The 4,771-nt window shown below is 36.9% G+C and overlaps 1 protein-coding gene across 1 annotated transcript; it reads right to left on the bottom strand.

Moving 5' to 3' along the window:
* Positions 1-682: 682 nt before the first annotated feature.
* Positions 683-1,288, bottom strand: LOC110866646. Its single transcript, XM_022115788.1, has one exon. The coding sequence runs from the start codon at positions 1,286-1,288 to the stop codon at positions 683-685; it is 606 nt and encodes a 201-aa protein (XP_021971480.1).
* Positions 1,289-4,771: the final 3,483 nt, after the last annotated feature.

Below are 4,771 nucleotides of genomic sequence, written 5' to 3'. Positions count from 1 at the left end.
GAGCAAGAAGCATTAGGCTCTTTGAACTTTTTCACGACCTTTCTCATAGCTTTTCCAACAGCTGCGTCAATCATAGCTTGGAGAACATCTCTGTTAATTTTGAGGTTCACAATTGTAGCATCATCAGTATGAGTCGCATCATCAATGACGTGATTGACGATTGCCTTATCCGAGTTTGTCATACTCGAGACTTGGTCCCTAACACCAAATGAAACAATTACTTAGTTGCACTATATCAGCTATTCATCATCCTGATGACTTATTATATACTACCCATGGTATCATTAAATCACACAGGCTAATATGGTACGAACATTCCCAATGAATGTTATTTAAATGTATATAAATTATATTTAGCCTAGGGCACAAAAGGACCATCAATGGCATTTAAGGTTTGGACCTAGTCCATCACCTTTTTGACAGGGGATCAAAATGTCACATCTGTCTTTATCATATTGATGATTTTGGATAGCTTGAAAGCTCGCCATAAGGACATTGGAAAAAATGATTCCTAATGGATATATAACATCCATCTAAAATTGTTGAAGCAATCTCAAAGGTTTCATAGGCCAATTCTACCTCATGTTTTATATCTAGAGTTCTAACAGGTAGATTCAATAGCTCACAACATTTATTGCCCACAATAGACTTATATGTGCCAGAATCAAACAAAATTCTTAGCCTAAACCTTATTGATAAGAAGGGTACCTGTTATATCGTTATCATTCTGCACTATCTCCTGGGCGTTCATCTGGAAGACTCGCGCGTTTATTTTCTTGGCATCTTCAGGCTTCTTTGCAAGCTTTGGGCAATTGGTTTTGACGTGCCCTTCCTCGTTACAGTTGTAACAAGTCGCGTTCTTCAACTCCTTGCATTCTAACGTCTTGTGACCCTTGGTCTTGCAAATCCCACATAGTTTAGCATGTGGGTCAATCGTACATTTTCCAGAATGACGCTTTCTACAGTTACTGCATTTGGGTCTGCTATTAAACTGACTTGAGTTTTTCTTGAACTCGGAATCCTTCCTGTGTTCAGAATTTCCCTTCTTCTTCTTGTTAGATCGATGAGAGTTTTCCTCTTCTCCTTTCCTTTTTCCCTCGCCAGAAGTCTTAACAGACTTATTCCTGATTGCATCTAAAGTGAGAGATAAGGATAAGTCCACCACGGACCTATATGTGGTAGGCCTAGATGCCGTAACATTTCCCTTAATTTCTGGTGCTAGGCCTCCAATAAAACGCGTTATGCGTTTAGGTTCGGGGGTGACTAAATAGGGAACTAGGCGGGACATAGTGTTGAAACTTGTCACATATGCCTGACAATCTAAATTCTTCATGACCAAAGTCAAGAAGTCTGTTTCTATCCTTTCTACCTCATGCTGAGGACAAAAGTTTTCCTTGATCAGGGTTACAAATTGATCCCAAGACAAGTTATAAAGTAGGATCTTCCCCGTGGCTTGGATCAATGATCTCCACCATGCCAACGCTTCTCCTTTGAATGATTGTGAAACAAACTTCATAATATCCTGCTCTGCACAACCACTGATGTCTACTACTGTGTCCATCTCATCTAGCCATGTCATACAATCGATGGCTCCTTTTTCTCCTGTAAAGTCCCTTGGTTTGCAAGAGACAAAGTATTTATAAGAGCAGGTCTTAACACGTGGCTCCTGATTGAGCACAATTTGTCTGGATGGAACACTTCTCTGATTTGAAGAATGATGAGAATCATTCTTATAAGACGTATGTGTCTTAGAAGGTGGTTTGTGTGAGGCACGGATTGGGTCCCACTGCGAGTACCACTTGATTCTTTGAACTGTCAACATTATCTATCATTGTATGTAAATCTGCAGCCGTTACATTCATCCTTGTATTGTCATTCCTCATATTGGGATGACTGTTGACTTCCTCTGATTCAGGCATGCTGAAAATAGTTGATGATAATTTTGTTTAGAAGTCTATTATGGAACCATCATTTTCGATGATTCATTAACCATAGTATAAATAGACCATATCTGGTTAATTTGATAATCAGGTTTATTTTAAACTCTACGTTATAGTTAATCCAGTTATAAACTATTAAGGATATTGAAATGGCACAAAAGGCCTTGTCACGAGGACAATTTTGAATTTATAAGCCATGATCTTATAGGATCGAGGCATTAAGGTTTGAACATAGTTCATTATCTTTCTTGACAGGGAGTCAAAGACTACAACTGTCTTTTGTCTTTTAGGACAATAGATATAGCTCGTAGGCATTTCATCACTAAGGGATGTTTATGATATGATCATCTTATTTGATGATTTGAGCCATGATTTCTAAATCACTAGGCTAGATAAGAATCCAATATAAGGATGACTATTGTGATTTTCTCGAATCACATTTGTCAAGAGTGCTAACACGTTCTTAGGTGTTAACAAGGATCTATCATCTTAAAAAGGCTTTACCATTATAGCCATGTCTAAAATGACACATAGGCTAGGTTATAGCTTTAAGATTTTCTTTGAGATATAATGGCAGAGCAAACATAAATTAAAACGATGTTCTGATTTAGGACATAATACATATGTATATGTTTAATACCAAAGTAAATTTCAAAAAGGAAACTTTTCATAGAAAGTCCTAAAGAATCACAGTAATTGCCCTAAACGGGTCTTACACAGAGATATTCGCCCACGCAGGGACTTTGAAGATATATATGTCCTTATAGGGACTACTATAGGAATGAAATATAACAAAAGAAGTTTCTTCTTCATTTCATATCTGAAAGTTTTTCTCCTTGGTCCTCTGTGTGCGGTACGAATACTGAAGGTTTTGGTGTGTAGTCGAAATCTTCTATTTTAGGAATCTTTGTAAAAATGGAATCCAAGGATTTTATGGTTAATAAATAATATGGATCACGAATAAGGTCAGGACAGGTAAAATCCAAGTTTGGGATTCCAAGACTTGGAGGTAAGAAATATGGGTCCTTTGGGTCCATAGGTATCATCTTTGGAGTGGGAGCCTCAGGGACAGTTGGTATGGACTCCTCCGACGTTGGCTTCTCATTTGAAGTTCAAAAGTCTTAGGTACAGAATCTGAAATATGGTTAATGGTTTCAACTGGTTTAATTCTTGGAAATGGGTAAAAAAATTCTATCTCCATACTGGTCGTACGCTTATCCGAGCTGTGGTACGAAGTTTTACATTCTTAAACTTCGGATTTGGAGAGCCTCCACCAATGGCAGCTTTGCGCGGTGACTCGTTCCTGAAATACATAAATATCGAAAGCAATGTATATATATAACAAGGATGAGATCATTCCTAGTTCATGTCTAGACTCGGAAGTCAAGGAATGTGCTATTATGTCATTGAGATTAAACACAAAAGGCTAGTGTTTAATTTACTCAATGTTGGCTCTGATACCAACCTGTCACACCCCGATATTTCCACGTATTACCGGTGGGGAGTATCGTGATGTAGTTGATATCATCATCGTCAAACAATCACAGTTCAATGCACAGCGGAAGTCTAAAGTAATAATAATACAAACCGATTCGAAAGTATAATAAAATATTACACAACAGTTGTATTTGGATCCACAAGCGGATCTTAGAACAGAAATATAAACATTGTTCAACAGACTTTAGACGTTTAGAACTTGCAAGATTCCTTATTAACGCCCCGAGCTCCCAGCCAATTACGTACATGTACCTGTCACTTAATCTTTTTGGAAAATATGTCAATTTACACTGGTAAATACAATTAACTGACTCTTTTGAAAATATTTATGAAAATTCATTTAAATGCACAAGGCACAAATATTCTTTTATAACTTGGGACAATTACATTAATAATGATCTTGTATCAAATTTACATGTTTGTCCAACATTTAGGGCCGGTATAAAAGCCGAACAAGATTAATCGACACACCACAAATATAAACTCACATGAAGTTTCCTCACGAATGAGTATATCTTTTACATACGCAACAGGCAGGTGTATGCCTACACCCCGTGCTTAAGTTGTGGCCATTTACGCTTTTTAAATGAGCCAAGGATATCCATGACACGGTCATTAACCCCCAATGTTATTTGTTATCAAGCAATACTAATTAAAATGGGATTATGCAATTTAATCATCTCCGATTAAAAGGTTTCTACACCCGACCAAGCGGTAATAATTTACCGTATCCCAAGCCCGTATAAGGGAAAATAAGTTAAAAGGATTTACCTGAGCTAAAATGAAATTTTATTTTCAGCCGTATATTCAATCAGCAAGTACAAGTACTTCTACCGGGGCTCTCAATCTGGAACGAAGGTTTTATTAACCTATTAGATTCCTAACGGGTCTTATTTAAGTTGTAACTTAGACCGGTTAGTTTTAAGGAAAGGTTTTCAAAACGCAAGATTAAGCGAAGACCGGATTAGAATGTGATTTAGACCCGACAAGTATGAAGACTTGTATAATATGGGTAAACTAAACACATTCTGGATTTTGAAGTGAAAATGATAAGGTTTGACCCGTTTCGGTCAATTTATGCAAACTAGTTACATAAACCGTACCGAACGCGTATATGCATAACGGGTAACCAAAAGAGTCATGTACAAGTTCCACAAGTTAATATGCTTTAAATATGTTGTGATATCAGTAAGATATCTTCCATTATGCCCAAATCGAATTTGAAACCAATTTAAGCCCCGTAAGGGTATTTTGGTCATTTTAAAGTTTATAAAAGAGGTTAAATAGTAATCTGATGTTCTGGTCTAAAATAGTCGGTAAAAATATTTATTTTA

This window comes from Helianthus annuus, chromosome 7 (assembly GCF_002127325.2).
Source record: "Helianthus annuus cultivar XRQ/B chromosome 7, HanXRQr2.0-SUNRISE, whole genome shotgun sequence".
Classification (NCBI taxonomy): Eukaryota; Viridiplantae; Streptophyta; class Magnoliopsida; order Asterales; family Asteraceae; genus Helianthus; species Helianthus annuus.
Note: the sequence above shows the minus strand (reverse complement) of the source record. Positions and strands in the feature narration are given on the sequence as shown.